The sequence below is a fragment of the Gobio gobio genome (genome assembly GCF_949357685.1).
Source record: "Gobio gobio genome assembly, chromosome: 20".
Classification (NCBI taxonomy): domain Eukaryota; kingdom Metazoa; phylum Chordata; class Actinopteri; order Cypriniformes; family Gobionidae; genus Gobio; species Gobio gobio.
The window spans coordinates 28,364,450-28,380,001 of NC_137113.1; the positions used below are offsets into that span (position 1 = coordinate 28,364,450).

The 15,552-nt window shown below is 38.9% G+C and overlaps 1 protein-coding gene across 1 annotated transcript in view; it reads right to left on the reverse strand.

The window, feature by feature from the left end:
• Positions 1 to 6,609: 6,609 nt before the first annotated feature.
• Positions 6,610 to 15,552, reverse strand: part of lrp2b (low density lipoprotein receptor-related protein 2b) — a gene marked incomplete at both ends in the record, with an annotated part of 71,441 nt that continues 62,498 nt past the window's right edge. The window contains 5 exons of the mRNA XM_079846311.1: positions 6,610 to 6,684; positions 9,953 to 10,015; positions 11,273 to 11,386; positions 14,470 to 14,601; positions 15,008 to 15,077. Of these exons, the coding sequence (XP_079702437.1) occupies positions 6,610 to 6,684; positions 9,953 to 10,015; positions 11,273 to 11,386; positions 14,470 to 14,601; positions 15,008 to 15,077 (454 nt within the window). The remainder of the gene's footprint in view (positions 6,685 to 9,952; positions 10,016 to 11,272; positions 11,387 to 14,469; positions 14,602 to 15,007; positions 15,078 to 15,552) is intronic.

Below are 15,552 nucleotides of genomic sequence, written 5' to 3' on the forward strand. Positions count from 1 at the left end.
CCACAAAGTTGGGAGCATGAAATTGTCCATGTCTTGGTATGCTGAAGCATTAAGAGTTCCTTTCACTGGAACTAAGGGGCCAACCCCTGAAAATCAACCCCACACCAAACTTTACACTTGGCACAATGCCGTCAGGCAAGTACCGTTCTCCTGGCAACTGCCAAACCCAGACTCGTCCATGGGATTGTCAGACAGAGAAGCGTGATTGGTCACTCAGAGAACACGTCTCTACTGCTCTAGAGTCCTGTGGCGGCACGCTTTACCCCACTGCATCCCATGCTTTGCATTGCACTTGATGTAGTGATGTAAGGCTTGTATGCAGCTGCTCGGCCAAGGAAACCCATTCCATTAAGCTCTCTACGCACTGTTCTTGAGCTAATCATTTATAGTTTTTCACTATACTAATATACACTGATCAGGCATAACCTTATGACCACCTTCCTAATATTGTGTTGGTCTCCCTTTTGCTAAAACAGCCCTGACCCGTCAAGGCATGGACTCCACTAGACCCCTGAAGGTGTGCTGTGGTATCTGGCACCAAGATGTTAGCAGCAGATCTTTTAAGTCCTGTAAGTTGCGAGGTGGGGCCTCCATGGATCAGACTTGTTTGTTCAGCACATCCCACAGATGCTCGATTGGATTGAGATCTGGAGAATTTGGAGGCCAAGTCAACACCTCAAACTCGATGTTGTGCTCCTCAAACCATTCCTGAACCCTTTTTGCTTTGTGGCAGGGGCACATTATCTGCTGAAAGAGCCACAGCTACCAGGGAATACCGTTTCCATGAAAGGTTGTACATGGTCTGCAACAATGCTTAGGTTGGTGGTGCGTGTAAAAGTAACATCCACATGGATGGCAGGACCCAAGGTTTCCCAGCAGAACATTGCCCAAAGCATCACACTGCCTCCGCCAGCTTGCCTTCTTCCCATAGTGCACCTGGTGCCATGTGTTCCCCAGGTAAGCGATGCACATGTACTCGGCCATCCACGAGATGTAAAAGAAAACGTGATTCATTAGACCAGGCCACCTTCTCCCATTGCTCCGTGGTCCAGTTCTGATGCTCTATGCAGCCCCATACACAACAAACTGCGATGCACTGTGTATTCTGACACCTTTCTATCAGAACCAGCATTAATTTCTTGAGCAATTTGAGCTACAGTAGCTCGTCTGTTTGATCGGACCACACACAGACCTCTCTCGCTTTCACTCCCCATGTGCATTAGTAAGCCTTGGCCGACCATGACCCTTTCGCCGGTTCACCACTGTTCATTCCTTGGACCACTTTTGATGTACTGATGCTTTAAAGAACCCAGGACGGCTTCACTTTCTTGTGCCAATAATAATAAACTGATCCAGAAGACAAATTTAAGTTTGAAAAGAATGAAATAGCCAACTCAAGAACCTTATGCAACAAAATATGGTTCTTTAAAAGAGATTCTTTGTTGAACCTAAAAAAAGAACTTTCATTTTTAGGTAAATATTTCATGATTGAATATACATTGGTAAAGACAGGGCAGAAAAAAAGTGGTTTGATTGAGTATATTTGTGGTTTCAGCAAAAATTCAGTTCTCAAGCTCTCTATCAAACAGAGGTCTATGTTTTCAGAAATCACAAGCTTGTGCTGTTGAAATATTCAAGAATTTTGAATATTTCACAAAAGGAGCTTAAACTCTCAGTACAGGTGATGACATATTGAGGGTTGTCATGAAATTTTGGTACAGCTGTAACCTTACTATAGACTTTTGGTTTTCTGAAAGCCCTCTAATCCATGCTGATTCTCTCAAAAGACTTTCTCTTTCCCATTTGCTCTGATTATGACGTACATGATGGAAAGATTACGCTGCTCTGTATCTCTCTCCATCTTCCTCACATGCTGAAGCTGCATTGTGGGGATTCTCACCAGACATATGCTCAGATCAGGGTCATCTCGCTAGTACATTGCAGACTAGCTTACCATTTGAAAATACCATCGGTGAAAGTGTCAAAATGCCCCCCCATAGCCACCAAACACAAAACCTAATTGTTATGAATGTCAAATTGCAAATGGTTCTCCCTAGCGAAACCACCTTTTGGTTTGCAGTCTGAAGATCTTGGGCCTGTTCTGTATGATCTTTTATCATCCTCTCTTTCTCCAGAAGAACGGGGGGTCTTTTGCCCAGTTCTCGCCCTTACAGAATGATTCATGTAAGGCTGAAAAAGTGCCCTGCTGGGGGACAAGGTCATTCAGCCACTCTTCTGCCACCATCTGTCCCTTTCACTATCACGTACTGCTAAAGGCCACCATTAGTGCTGACAGCTCTGGCTCTCTCTTGGTGCATTGTGTACATAAATGCTTGGATATGGATACAAGCATGGGCAGCAAAAACATCAAATTAAATCTCTTTGGAGAATTATCATAAAAGACATCAGCAGGAGTCACTGAGCACTATGGAGCATAATTCATTCAAATAAATCAGATAATCAGAAAAACAGCCTGTCCATCAAATCAAAAGACGTCACAATACTGTATATGTGCCTGAAAATGTGTTACGAGCCGATTCATTAGTTGACAGGTTGCACATGATCATTTGCTGGAGACTTTCCATCGACTTGAGCAAATTATGTTTTCTATCCTCTACACCTCATATAAACCTTTTTTGCAGTTTTACATTGTCACCAAGATATTATTTAGTATGTTTATTGAGACATTTGTCTGTTTGAGACCCACAACGTAGGCAAAACCTGATCCACACACACACACAGTCATGACAACACAAATCACAGGTGCAAGGGAATACCTTTAAGAGGCTCAAGACAGTCTAAAAGCAGAAGCTCAAGAGGAACAAATACGAAACACACAAAAAACACTATCACTATCTGTCAATGAACCCAATACAGTAATGCTTTCTGAATGCATTTGCTGTGACAAACTAAAGGGAATCCGGGAAAAAGCATCCCTCTACCTCATTCCAGCGGACGTGCATCCCAGAGTCTCCGTCACTGAATGTGGCGAGATCCTTTTAAAGATCACTTTTAATGGTGAGATCCTTTTAAATGCTGAATCCTTCCCCCTGCTGTTCACTGTGTTTGCAGAGCGGATTATACAGCCGGCATGCAAAAGGGAGAATGGCCCCGTATCTCTTACCTTTCACCGCCTGTGCGTGAGTGAGAGCGTTTCCGCTTTCATGGAAAGACCCTCTGCATCTCTGTGGCGATTCCTTCTACACTGGCTCAGTGTGTCTCGGTTCTTCGTTACCTCCCCCCTTTCCTTGCTCTCTCTCTCTCTCTCTCTCTCTCTCTCTCTCTCTCTCTCTCTCTCTCTCTCTCTCTCTCTCTCTCTCTCTCTCTCTCTCTCTCTCTCTCACACATATCTTCAACCCTCCCTCTTTAATCTCTTGCTCTCCCACCATCCCCCCACTGGTCCTCTTCCTCTCTCTCCTCTAATGATGCTCGCTGTGATATGGCTGGAGCTGATCGGCAGCGCCTGAATCTGGATAGTGTTATATACTTAAAGTAAAAAAAAAAAATTAAACAAAAAAACCTGGTGTTCATAACTTTTCAATAACATGCGCTCACAGTAGATTTGGACACAATGATACAATAGCAACAAAAACAGACATTGCAGCATGTTCTTCCTGATATGAGAAGTCAAGAGATTATTTGTTAGACTCATGGGGATCTGGGTCATAACTTTCCTTCTCCTTGATCTTTTTATTAGATCATACTATATATCTATCTGCAGGGGCGTAGCCGTCTTTTCATAAGTGAGGGGAACAGAAATATCAGGTAAAATACCAGTTTTTTTTCTGACCTCTGTCTAATTGACAGATTTAATTGATATATTGCTTTTAATTCAGTAAGATATCAAATACACTGCTGAACAATAACCACTAATATGTATAATATTTTCCCCTATATTTTATGCCAATTTTATGATTGGTTTATGCACTACAAACACTTCCATGGATTTTATGCAATGTTAAAAAAATATCACTGAACAAGGCAGTGTAGTTAAAAAATTACAATTGTTCAAGGTTTTTAAAAGTGAATATATAAAGAAATTAAGTAATTTATTCCTGTGATCAAAGCTGAATTTTCAGCATCATTATGCCAGTCTTCAGTGTCACATGATCCTTCAGAAATCATTCTAATATGCTGATTTGCTGCTCAAGAAACCTTTTTGATTATTATCAATGATGAAAACAGTTGCTTACTTAATACACTGCTGAAAACACTGCTGCTTAATTTTTGTGGAAACCATGATAGTATTCAAACTTTTGTGGTAAGATTAAAAAAGAGAGAAATTAATACTTTTATTAAACATGCATTAAATTGATCACAAGTGATATTTATAATATAAATAAAGATTTATATTTAATAAGTGCTTTATTTAATGCAAATAAATGCAGTTAATTTAACTTTCTATTCATCAAAGAATCCTGAAAAATAAAATGCATCATGGTTTCCACAACATTTTTAAGCAGCACAACTGTTTTCAACATTTATAATAATCATAAATGTTTCTTGAGCAGCAAATCCTCATATTAGAATGATTTCTGAAGGATCATATGACACCGAAGACTGGTGTAATGATGCTGAAAATTCAGCTTTGATCACAGGAATAAATTACACGTTTACTAGCTCAGTTACATAGTAGGCTAAACAGCTGTTTTATATAATAAATGCAGCCTTGGTGAGCAGAAGATACTAAACATTAAAAAGGATGTCAGTTAGCACTGCATTATTCATATACTTTATTGTCAATAAATACCTTGAGATGGCTTGAAAAACACACATGAACCATATAATGTCGAAATCATGTGTTTGTCGTCGCGTTTCATCAGTCATAATTCTCTTCATTTAGCTGCTGTGAATGCCTTTGGAACGTGATTACTTCTACGAATCCGTTTTGGACTTTCTGTGAGAGAGCGCCCTTCGGCTTCGAGTATGAATTGGAGTGTTGCACGAGAGTGTTAGCAGCACTCCATGGTGTTCAGAGCGCCTTGTTTTTGGATACGAATAAAATGACAGGTCATATATATCTAGATTTATTCACATTGGCTTCTACGTAAACAAACTTGCCCGTGTAACAGACGTAGGCCAGCAAGAGCGGTACGACTAGACGCCGGTTCGAATCCCCCACGGAGCGGGTCGACTTGGACCGGTGAGACTCGGTAAAGTGCGGGGGACGAATGTACGTTTTATTAAAGATGCGGGGGACACGTCCCCCCCCCCCCCGTCCCCCGCGTAATCTACGCCCATGTCTATCTGGCATGTATATAGGGAGAATAGCAAAGCCATTTTTGTAAGAAATTTTCAGCAAGGACATCAATTTGATTAAAATTGACAGACTTGTTACAAAAAAATTAGGGCTGTCAAAAGATTAATCGCGATTAATCACATCCAAAATAAAAGTTTGTGTTTACATAATATATGTGTGTGTGTGTGTACTCTGTTAATTATTATTTATATATAAATACACACACAAGCATGTATATATTTAAGAAAAAAAAATATTATTTTTATATATAAAACATTTATGTTTATATATATTATAGATTATATAAATGTATATACATTATACACATGCAAATATTTCTTAAATATATACATGAATGTGTGTGTATTTATATAGAAATAATAATTAACAGAGTACACACACATATATTATGTAAACACAAACTTTTATTTTGGATGCGATTAATCGCGATTAATCTTTTGACAGCCCTAAAAAAAATAAAAACTATTTCAACTTTTTTTTTAACCTTTCTATTAATCATTTAATCCTGAACAAAATGCATCCCTTTTTAAACAAAAAGTATTAAGAAGTACAACTATTTTTCTTGAGCACCAAATCAGCATATTAGAATGATTTTCTGAATGTATTATGTGACACTAATCTTTCTATCACAAGAATAAATGACATTTTAAGTTATATTCAAATATTTCACAACATTAGACCTTTTTTAATGTATTTTTGATCAAATAAATGCCTTGGTGAGAATAAGAGACTTCCAAATACATTACCAACACCAAACTTTTAAAGTACTATGTGATTGCCAGGCACAATTAGATTTTTTTGTTTTACAAATAATCAGGAATAATCAAAAAATATAGACCTTTTGCAAGACATAATTACATTTTATTAAAGTGAGACCAAACAGTATAGCAATTGATCATATACTCATAATGAAAACTACATGAAACCATTCAAAGAGTTAGTATCTCAACAGTCAAAGAGAATCACAGCACAAATCTACAGACATATGTAGTATCTATAAAAATATACTTAAAAGAACAATCAACAAAACTATTCACAGTTTACAGCATGTTTGTCATCCAAAACGTCATTGCGACTCTCTGTAAATGCAGACCTAAATTACATGTGAGTAGATGGATTGTGCACCGCAGCATAATTTCTTAGCTGCCTCAAATTGTCTTCAGATTGTAGATTCTCCCTGGCTGTGTGTGTTTGTTGCATCCTGGCAAAACACAAAAAAAAATGTGTATAAGGCGCCTTTCCTCAAATGTAGAAAATGTTGGTAAATGTTTCCTGCATATTTAGAAGAGGTAGCACAGGACCATTTAAATTTTTACTTGAATCGCTATACATCATTATCTACCAAACCATTAGGTGCCTTTCGTTTCTGCTGAGGTGGGCAAATCATGGCACGGTAGATGAAGGGAATGATAAGTGAGCGGGAACTGAGCATAAAGAGAATGAATCTGCATTTACAGAAATCAATCTCCTCGCAGGCCTCGACGGAGCAAATCAGAGCTAGATCTGTGCCACAGCCATATTTTAAGCATCTGAGAGGCAGGTCAGGACCTTTCATTAATCTATTTCAAATTAAGTATTTTGAGCTCATTTTAAGATGAGATAATGACAGTTCATGCCTTACTTGCTAAACGGTGCAGTATATTGACATTTAAATACCACAAAATATGAGAATGCTCTGAAAGCGGACCCAAAAGTATCATATTTAGATAACATAATATAACATAATAATGAATGTATTATTTCATTGTTTTAGTAATTAATGTATTATATAGTTATACCATATGCAAAATATATATTCTATTAAAATAATATCATGCTGATATATGTATGTATCACCATATTTTTAGTATATGGTATAAATATAAAATATATATTAATTACAAAAAATTATATATACACTATATTGCCAAAAGTATTGGGACACCCCTCCAAATCATTGAATTCAGGTGTTCCAAGCACTTCCATGGCCACAGGTGTATAAAATCAAGCTGCTTCTACAAAGATTTGGGAAAGAATGAGTCGCTCTCAGGAGCTCAGTGAATTCAAGAGTGGTACTGTGATAGGTTGCCTCCTGTGCAATAAGTCCATTCGTGAAATGTCCTCACAACTAAATATTCCACGGTCAACTTTTGTGATATTATAACAAAGTGGAAGCAATTATGAACAAAAGCAACTCAGCCACAAAGTGGTAGGCCACGTAAAAATCACAGAGCGGGGTCAGCACATGCTGAGGGGCACAGTGCGCAGAAATCAGCAACTTTCTGCAGAGTCAATAGCTACAGACCTCCAAACTTTGTGTGGACTTCAGATGAGCTCAAGAACAGTGTGTAGAGCTTCATGGAATGGGTTTCCATGGCCGAGTAGCTGCATCCAAGTCTTACATCACCAAGTGCAATGCAAAGCGTTGGATGTAGTGGGGTAAAGTGCGCCACCACAGGACTCTAGAGCAGTGGAGACGTGTTCTCTGGAGTGACCAATCACGCTTCTCTCTCTGGCAATCCGATAGACGAGTCTGGGTTTGGCGGTTGCCAGGTGAACGGTACTCGCCTGACGGCATTGTGCCAAGTGTAAGGTTTGGTGGAGGGGGGATTATAGTGTGGGGTGGTTTTTCAGGGGTTGGGCTTGGCCCCTTAGTTCCAGTGAAAGGAACTCTTGATGCTTCTGCATACCACGACATTTTGGACAATTTCATGCTTCCAACTTTGTGGGAACAGTTTGGGCATGGCTCCTTCCTGTTCCAACATGACTGCACACCAGTGGACAAAGCAAGGTCCATAAAGACATGGATGAGCGAGTTTGGTGTCTGCACAGAGTCCTGACCTCAACCCGATAGAACACCTTTGGGATGAATTAGAGCTGACCTCACAAATGCACTTCTAGTAGAATGGTCAAAAATTTACTTAAACACACTCCTAAACCTTGTGGAAAGCCAGAAGAGTTAAAGCTATTATAGCTACAAAGGGTGGACCAACTCCATATTAAACCCTACAGATTAAGGGTGTTTTCACACCTACCTTGTTTGGTCCGGATTTTCGGACTTTTCAGTTTGGTCCAAATCAAAATTGCAGGTGTGAAACCTCCCCCGTACCACGGTCCGGACCAAACAGACGAAATTTGGTCCAACGGAAAGAGGCAGTCTCGGTCCGGATCAAACTGAACAAAGGTTCGGTTTGTTTCTAGTGTGAAAGCATTTTCTGTATGGTTCGGACTTTCAGACCATTTACAGGAAGTTCCTGTTTATGTTTAAATATTATAATGTTATTTTTAAATTCAATCTAGGCTACATTGATTATGAAAAGTGAAAATATGCGCAATATGTCAGAAGACAGAAAGTCAGAAATAATTTTGAACAAAATTTTGTATGATTTTGCTTAGAAAGCATTTCTTTAATGGAAATTTCGTTTTGTATAAATTGTATCTTAATTTTAATCAACGTTTAATCAGATAATTGCCTGGATTTAATAAATAAGAAGCAAATAGTCTATAGCAGACAATAATCGCGGGAGCGATCACATGCTTTACACATGAACTGGAGCGTCTCAAATAAACCGAAACTCAGCAGCTACTGCCTCACAAACATGAGAAATATGTGAATATAAAGCTTGAAATGTCCACTTTTAAACTTAACGAATAAAAAATAGTCAAGCAATGCGCACTGTTCAATAGTGGCAACGATATGCGTCCGTTCATTCATTCTTGTCAAAGACACTGACGTCAGACGCACATCCGTTTACAAACCAATCAATGTCCAGATGCAGCCCAACTATGATGATGACGAGTGGACGCAAGTGTGTCATGTAAAGTTCTTTAGTCCGCTCACATGATTGCAATGTGAAACCAAACCAAAACTAACCGAATATATAAAAAGTATCAAAACATGAACTTCGGTTCGGATCTTGGTGCGGACTTTCAGGTGTGAAAACGCCCTAAGAATGGGATGTCATTAAAGTTCATGTGCATGTAAAGGAGGGCGGCAGTGGCTCAGTGGTTCATGTAGATTGTCTACAAACTGGAAGGTTGGTGGTTCAATCCCCGGTTCCACCTGACCAAGTGTCGAGGTGTCCATGAGCAAGACCCCTAACCCCAGCTGCTCCTGATGAGCTGGATGAGCCTTGCATGGCTTACACCACCGTCAGTGTGTGAATGAGTGAATGTGAGGCAATGTGTAAAGCGCTTTGGATGGCCATTGGTCTGTTGAAAGTGCTATTCTAATATACAATATTTATATTATATATACAATATTTCAACTATAAATATATAATTTCAGAATGTTAAATGCAATATGTCTTATTGTGCTCTATTCAGGAAAGATCAGTTTCCTTGCCTACAGTGTGCCTGAGCACAAAATAGAAGAATGCCTCTCTCAATCACTCAGTCATTTCAAAAAGGAGACTTTCAAGGTCTTTCTCTTCCTTTATTTGCCGTCTTCACCAGTGAGGGAAATTCTTTTTCCCCGAAGGGCCTTGACAAGCTGTTAAAATGAGCCCCTCCTTCACTGTTATAGCTTTCACTGTATTACAGCATTCATCTTCCTGCTTTTAGCAGCATAAGGAGAGAGAGGATGTCAACAGGGCTGTGTGCCTCCATCACTGAGCCAGAACTATATTACACCAAGTCATAGTATTATCCCCAACCCGTACACATTCCCTCATGAACACATTCAATCTTTAGCTCTCTTTACATTTATCTTACCATATACAAGGGGTTGTCGAACATATCATGCATATCCTCGCTCTTTAGCTGTGAATGATCAGCCTGTGTGAAGGAGGAACAAGAAATAAAGACACAGCTTAATGACAGACTGAAAACTGTCTGAAATAACAGTTTCGACCAAAACACAGATCTATCTGCGCTAGCATGCTGTGAGGTATGAAGGTCGCCTGTGGGTTTGTGCTGTTTTGAGGTTTCTCTAACTCCTCTGTGTCCTCCTCTCCCACATACTCTATATCTTCCTTACTGTCACATCTTCAGAAGAACTCCTGGTGTGTAGGTGTTTGTTTGTTTGTTTGTTTTTTTGCTACAGTGTTTGCACGGCAGCACTATATTGATATAGGGTTTATTTTAAACTCCAAGAATTTGCCCCCTTTACAAGCCTGAAACCAAATCTTTCCTAAAACTTAAATAATTTATTTTTGGGGTGTAACGGCACACATATTCATACCAATATGTTATATTGTTTATATTGACTGAAAAGGACAAAGGGTTAGCTGCTGCAGAAAAAAATACACAATCCTAAACTCTGTCCTATAATACATGCTTTATATTAAGTGCTTTAAACTAACTCATAAGCTGAGAGTTTAAAGCGAATTGTCCTCTTTTCAGATGTGTGTGCTCTTTAATACATTCGAGACCTTTTTACATTATATCTTAATTGTTTGAAATTCAAGCATTTCCATTTAGCATAATGGCTCATCCTGACAGTAAGCAAGTCTCTGTTAAACTTCACAGACTTCACTGAACAAGCACCGGCAAACACGTGTATTAAACAGACTAAGCACAATAATTCGGAATAAAATATGCTTTTTTCTAAAATGTATTGCATCCAAAAATGGAAGGACTAAACATTTCTTCCACCATTTACAACAAAACCCTACACTGCAGTGCAAAGCGTGTATTGCAGCCATTAGACACGGTACCAACAGACTTTTTTATCTTAAGACAGTCATAGTTTGTTTACTCTGAAAAAAAAAATAGAAGAAACTTTATGTTTTGTTTTCATCCCTGCTGAACGGAAGTATGACTTTGAAACTGAGGTACATGCCAATTGGCCATTTTCGTGTACCGTTACAACCTTAATTTACTGTATTTGCTGCCTTGTGAAAGCTGCTATTTCCTTCAGCAAATCTAGTTTTCCAACTAGGGTGGTAGGGTTTACTCAAGCTAAATGAGTGCAGGAGCTTATGGTCTTTATCTGACTGATGAGCTGGATTCTCAAAGGTCTGAGTCAATCACACAACCAAACAAAGTGAGATGATTTTCATGCATCATGTGGTTACTGTGGCCATGGCTAACCTTATCAGGCTCAGTGTTGACTGGTGTGGCATCTGCTTTGACAGGGGTTGCAGTATCAATTGGTTGGGTCACAACGCTCTTCTCAGCAGCATAGAGTGGGTTTTCAACACTCTCCTGAAACTCAGCGAATTTAAAAAGAACAATGAGCCCAAAAAGCTTCTAAATGATTCAATTCACAATTTCAGTCAACATTTGAGGGATAGTTCACCCAAATGTCTGGGTGAAAAGAGGATAGTTAAAAGGGGATAGCTCATTTTATCTACCACAAAAAAACAAAAACAAAATATGGGTGAGTAAGTGATGAATTTTCATTATTTGTGAATTGATTCCTCTAAATCAGGGTTCCTCAAATCCAGTCCCAGAGGGCTACTGCCCTGCAGAGTTCAAACTCTGATCAATAGAGTGGCCGAGCGAGCTCAACGTGCTTCAACTGAAGAGAACACATGCAAATAGAACAAACACCAGCAAATTAAGCAAACATATTCATCAGTTTGACAACACGTGCTGCAAATACTCACAACACATGCAGACAGAAATGTGGTGCAAATACTCACAACCCACATACTATCAGGATGTTAAAATAAACAAAAAAAACTCACCTTTCTGGTCATCAACAAAACCACTGATGAATAAACATTGAACAATAAGCGGCCCCAACCAGGTTCGTAACTTGTTTGGTTCCCCATGAAACTGAATTTGCTGGTGTTTTTTTCTATTTGCATGTGTTTTCTTCAGTTGCAGCACATTGAACTTTGTGCTATTTGTAGTGTGTTTCTGTATTTGGTTGCGTTGTGAGTATTTGCAGTGTGATTCTGTATTTGGTTGCGTTGTGAGTATTTGCAGTGTGTTTCTGTATTTGGTTGCGTTGTGAGTATTTGCAGCGTGTTTCAGTATTTGGTTGCGTTGAGTATTTGCAGCACGTTTCTGTATTTGGTTGCGTTGTAAGTATTTGCAGCACGTTTCTGTATTTGGTTGGGTTGTGAGTATTTGCAGTGTGTTTCAGTATTTGGTTGCGTTGAGTATTTGCAGTGTGTTTCTGTATTTGGTTGTGTTGAGTATTTGCAGTGTGTTTCTGTATTTGGTTGCATTGAGTATTTGCAGCGTGTTTCAGTATTTGGTTGCATTGAGTATTTGCAGTGTGTTTCAGTATTTGGTTGCATTGTGAGTATTTGCAGTGTGTTTCAGTATTTGGGTGTGTTGTGAGTATTTGCAGTGTGTTTCAGTATTTGGTTGCGTTGAGTATTTGCAGTGTGTTTCTGTATTTGGTTGCATTGAGTATTTGCAGCGTGTTTCTGTATTTGGTTGCGTTGTGAGTATTTGCAGTGTGTTTCTGTATTTGGTTGGGTTGTGAGTATTTGCAGTGTGTTTCAGTATTTGGTTGCGTTGAGTATTTGCAGTGTGTTTCTGTATTTGGTTGCATTGAGTATTTGCAGTGTGTTTCTGTATTTGGTTGCATTGAGTATTTGCAGCGTGTTTCAGTATTTGGTTGCGTTGTGAGTATTTGCAGTGTGTTTCAGTATTTGGTTGCATTGAGTATTTGCAGTGTGTTTCTGTATTTGGTTGCGTTGAGTATTTGCAGCGTGTTTCAGTATTTGGTTGCATTGAGTATTTGCAGTGTGTTTCAGTATTTGGTTGCATTGAGTATTTGCAGTGTGTTTCTGTATTTGGTTGCATTGAGTATTTGCAGCATGTTTCAGTATTTGGTTGCATTGAGTATTTGCAGTGTGTTTCAGTATTTGGTTGCGTTGTGAGTATTTGCAGTGTGTTTCAGTATTTGGTTGCGTTGAGTATTTGCAGTGTGTTTCTGTATTTGGTTGCATTGAGTATTTGCAGCGTGTTTCTGTATTTGGTTGCGTTGTGAGTATTTGCAGTGTGTTTCAGTATTTGGTTGCATTGAGTATTTGCAGTGTGTTTCAGTATTTGGTTGCGTTGTGAGTATTTGCAGTGTGTTTCTGTATTTGGTTGCATTGAGTATTTGCAGTGTGTTTCTGTATTTGGTTGCGTTGTGAGTATCTGCAGTGTGTTTCAGTATTTGGTTGCGTTGAGTATTTGCAGCGTGTTTCAGTATTTGGTTGCGTTGTGAGTATTTGCAGTGTGTTTCTGTATTTGGTTGCGTTGTGAGTATTTGCAGTGTGTTTCAGTATTTGGTTGCGTTGTGAGTATCTGCAGTGTGTTTCAGTATTTGGGTGTGTTGTGAGTATTTGCAGCGTGTTTCAGTATTTGGTTGCGTTGTGAGTATCTGCAGTGTGTTTCAGTATTTGGTTGCGTTGTGAGTATTTGCAGAGTGTTTCAGTATTTGGTTGCGTTGTGAGTATTTGCAGCGTGTTTCAGTATTTGGTTGCGTTGAGTATTTACAGTGTTTCTGTATTTGGTTGCATTGAGTATTTGCAGCATGTTTCTGTATTTGGTTGCGTTGTGAGTATTTGCAGTGTGTTTCTGTATTTGGTTGCGTTGAGTATTTGCAGCACGTTTCTGTATTTGGTTGCGTTGTGAGTATTTGCAGAATGTTTATGTATTTGGTTGCGTTGTGAGTATTTGCAGCGTGTTTCAGTATTTGGTTGCATTGAGTATTTGCAGTGTGTTTCAGTATTTGGTTGCGTTGTGAGTATTTGCATTGTGTTTCTGTATTTGGTTGCATTGAGTATTTGCAGTGTGTTTCTGTATTTGGTTGCGTTGTGAGTATCTGCAGTGTGTTTCAGTATTTGGTTGCGTTGAGTATTTGCAGTGTGTTTCAGTATTTGGTTGAGTTGTGAGTATCTGCAGTGTTTCAGTATTTGGTTGCGTTGTGAGTATCTGCAGTGTGTTTCAGTATTTGGTTGCGTTGTGAGTATCTGCAGTGTGTTTCAGTATTTGGTTGCGTTGTGAGTATTTGCAGTGTGTTTCAGTATTTGGGTGTGTTGTGAGTATTTGCAGCACGTGTTGTCAAACTGATGTTTTCTTAATTTACTGGTGTTTTTTTATATTTGCATGTATTTTCTTCAGATGCATTGTGCTGAGCTATCTCGGCCACCGTAGATCAAACTCACCTACCTGTGATTTTCTAGTGATCCTGAAGACCTTGATTAGCTTGCTTATGTGTTTGATCAGGGTCGAAGCTAAACTCTGCAGGGCATTGGCCCTCCAGCACAAGCCCTGAGGAACCCTGCTCTAAATACAGATAACATGCAGTAAACTATTTTAGCCAGAAGAGGTCATACTTTGGCAGGCCCATTCATGACTGCAGTGGCTACAGTGTTAGGGGCAGCAGGAGAGCCCTGTGTGTCATCACTGTATGCTGGGTTTTCAAAACTCTTTCCTGTTCCCTCCACTTCTACTGACGTGCTAGATTCCTGGTATTGAAGAGGGGAAAAGTGGAGATATTAACAAGGCAAACAAACTTAGATCTTCAAACTAGCATTAATCTTTTTATTTGTCAAAATATTTCCATTCTAAATATTTCAATGATAAACATCTCAATATTTTTTTTAAATGTTTCAACCACAATATATAATACGTTTAAATCTAATAATACACTGCCGTTCAAAAGTTTCAGGATTTTATGTTTTTGAAAGAAGTTTCCTATATTCGCCAAGGCTGCATTTATTTGATAAAAATACAGCATAATCAGCAATATTCTGAAATTAGTACAGAAAAGTATGATTTAAAGTAACTGTTTTAACAGTTTATATATATATATATGCATATAATAAACTATACATGCTTTGGATATGTTTCAAATATATGGCGAGTACTAACCTCTTTAGGAAAGTAATTGCTGTCATTCTCAGATTCCGGTGGGTTGTTAAAACGTTCAGAGTTACCACCCCTAATTACGTGAAGTAAAACCAAACCAAAGGTTTAATGTGTTAAATACTGTAACTTTATTTAACTGTATTAAAGTGCCCCTATCATCACATTTTAAAGGTTCCTAATTTGCATGCATCCAAGGTAAAAAAAAAAAAAAAAACTCTCATAATATACACTGCACATCACCTAATGTCTCAAAGAGGGTTCTGAAAAAGTCTGAAAAGGGTTTGTTCGAAGATTCAGTCTCTCTAAACCCTCCTTTGCGTGAGACTACTCTGCTCTGATTGGTCAGACGGCCCAGTCTGTTCTGAATGGTCTACTGCTTACAGCGCATGAAGGGAACTGAATTTCAGCTCTGGAGGCTTCCTCAGCGCTTGATACACAGTGACATAAACAGTGACAATGCCATTGCTTTTTCCATACTGTATCAGTTCCAGCATGAGTCCTCATCATTTGGAAGTGCATGCAAAGTGAACTGTGTCTTCTCGACATGT